Source organism: Penaeus japonicus, unplaced genomic scaffold (genome assembly GCF_977035675.1).
Source record: "Penaeus japonicus unplaced genomic scaffold, GWHDUDI00000001_assembly GWHDUDI00000014, whole genome shotgun sequence".
Taxonomy (NCBI): domain Eukaryota; kingdom Metazoa; phylum Arthropoda; class Malacostraca; order Decapoda; family Penaeidae; genus Penaeus; species Penaeus japonicus.
In genome coordinates, this window is record NW_028234416.1 from 7,326,942 (window position 1) to 7,329,441 (window position 2,500).

The 2,500-nt window shown below is 36.2% G+C and overlaps 1 protein-coding gene across 5 annotated transcripts in view; it reads left to right on the forward strand.

Annotated features, from left to right (window-relative positions):
* NitFhit (ntrilase and fragile histidine triad fusion protein NitFhit) overlaps positions 1 to 2,500 on the forward strand; it is an 8,912-nt gene that overhangs the window by 4,710 nt on the left and 1,702 nt on the right. For all 5 annotated transcript variants that reach the window (XM_086543865.1, XM_043024862.2, XM_043024861.2 and 2 more), the window contains exons 4-11: positions 1 to 22; positions 207 to 410; positions 680 to 815; positions 991 to 1,067; positions 1,237 to 1,409; positions 1,561 to 1,697; positions 1,961 to 2,136; positions 2,420 to 2,500. The exon at positions 1 to 22 is cut by the window's left edge and continues 134 nt beyond it; the exon at positions 2,420 to 2,500 is cut by the window's right edge and continues 98 nt beyond it. In XM_086543865.1, coding sequence (XP_086399991.1) covers positions 1 to 22; positions 207 to 410; positions 680 to 815; positions 991 to 1,067; positions 1,237 to 1,409; positions 1,561 to 1,697; positions 1,961 to 2,136; positions 2,420 to 2,500 — 1,006 coding nt within the window. The remainder of the gene's footprint in view (positions 23 to 206; positions 411 to 679; positions 816 to 990; positions 1,068 to 1,236; positions 1,410 to 1,560; positions 1,698 to 1,960; positions 2,137 to 2,419) is intronic.

Consider the following 2,500-nt stretch of genomic DNA (forward strand, 5'->3'; position numbering starts at 1 on the left):
ACTGGGAGGCATTCACATTAAGGTAAAAAGGAGTCCAGATAAGATGTTAAGAGGATTCACTAATATTATAATGTTTTTATTACTATACTTTTTCCTGTGCAATATCAATATCATTGAAGATACAGAGTTTCAAAGTTGGTGATACCACAGTCATGTAGAGAAGGTATGGTATGGTTTCTCCACCTTATTTTATTGTCCTTATCCAGGAAGAAGGGGATGAGAAGATCAGCAATACACATATCATAATAAATGACAAAGGAGACATAGTATCCACCTATACAAAAGCACACTTGTTTAGTGTTCACATCCCTGAGAAGAAGCTCCACTTGGAAGAATCTAATTATGCAGCTCGAGGCCAATCAATTCATCCTCCTGTTTCTACGCCAGTGGGACAGGTGGCTCTTGGGATAGTATCCTTTATTAAGTAAGATAAGATGTTTGCAGGATTTTTTTTTGATAATACGGAGTGAAGGTTGGAACAGGATAATTCAGTGTTACTTATTTTTTTTTAAGAAGGAGTTTGTATTTGATATGATTTTATTATTTATTGATTTTTTATTGATCAACAGAAATATGTCTTGTGTCTTCAGGCTATACAGTTTATTTGTATGAGAACATCTTTCTGTCATCTGCATATTATCATTTACGAAATATAGCATTTTCCATAACTTGTATCCAGTGCTATGATATGAGATTCCCAGAGATGAGCATGATTCAACGAAAGCTTGGTGCTGAGATCTTGACATTCCCTTCAGCTTTTACTGTGACAACAGGCCTGGCCCACTGGGAGGCTTTGTTAAGAGCACGTGCTATAGGTAAGTAATTTGTTTGTTGTATGGAATGCTTAACTTATTAACAAATATTATAATACTTTGATTTAGATTTATTGTTAGAGTAAAGAAAAATATGGAGTAACAAATGAAATGAACCAACAGAGTTTCAAAACATGATATTTATTAGTTTAAAACTTAAATCAATTTTGTATTACAGAAAGTCAGTGCTATGTCATAGCTGCAGCGCAGACTGGCCAACATAACAGCAAAAGGTCATCATATGGACATGCCATGGTGAGGTAGAATTTTAAACAATTTGGGAAATTTCAATGTATTATGATATTAATAATGATAAGAAAATTTAGAAAACACTGTTTTTTTTTACAATCATCTACTCCAAAGATTGTGAAATTGATCAGGTTCTCTATTCTATTTCTGCATTTACAAGTACCTTCACTTTTAGATTGTGGATCCTTGGGGAGCTGTGGTTGGGCAGGCGAGTGAGGGAACATGTTTCTTTCTTGCGGAAATTAAGCTAGACTACCTACAGAAGATCAGAAAAGAAATGCCAGTCATGACACACAGACGCCATGATCTGTACAACCTAGAGCAAGTTGCTACACCAGAAACTCCACGGTATGAAATGGAGTTTGTATAAGTTTGAAGAAGTGATGTTATAGATTAGAGAAATCAGTGTCTGATCTCTATGCAGAAAATATTTGTAATTTTGCCAACTGGAGAACTGATATTTTAGGTAGATTATTTTCAGTTGTATTAATTATTTCAGTGTGTGTCAGCTACTTCCTCATCCAAGTCCATATGTCAGTTACAAGTTTGGCCAAGTCTCAGTTCCAGGATCGTGTGTGTTCCTCAAGTCTAGACTTTCACAAGTATTTGTGAACAAAAAGCCTGTCATACTTGGGCGTATCCTTTAAGTACATTTATTTATTTATCGACTTCCATACATATATCTACCTTGAAATAAGTATTAGTCAGCCTGTCCATCCATTCATTCATTCATTCATTCATTCATTCATTCATTCATTCATTCATTCATTCATTCATTCATTCATTCATTCATTCATCCATCCCTCCCTCCCTCCCTCCCTCCCTCCCTCCCTCCCTCCCTCCCTCCCTCAAAACATTATAGAATGTTTTCTGCAAATCTTCCTGAATGCTGTATCCAGATACTCTTATTACGCCTGAGAAACCAAGCAAACGTCTGGCAGATCTCCTTCCAGCAGAGGTCAGTGATGTGGCCCAAATGACGCAGAAAGCTCTCAAGGTCCTTTTAGAAGTCTACAATCCTGAGAGCTTCCAGATTGGGATTCAGGATGGCCCAGCTGCTGGCCAGACAATTGATGTGAGTTAAAATAGGTTTCATTGAAATATTGGAAAGATAGTGTAATTGTAGGTTAGAGCATTTGATAAAGACACCTATATTGATAATAGTTGTTCAAGAAGACAAGATTACTTCCCTTCATTATTTTTCTTCAATTTTTTTGTTAGTACGGTAATGGGAAATATGATCTATGAGGTCGCAATAAAGTAAATATATTTGTTATTAAGTGGAAAGTAGTTTATCACTTGTGAGTACTAATTTAAGATGTTTTTGAGATCAGATGCCAATCTCATTTATTTTTCAGCACCTGCACATACACATTGTGCCCATGACGGCTGGCAGCAGGGAGAAACTCCAAGGACATGAACAGGATATGATTCTTCGA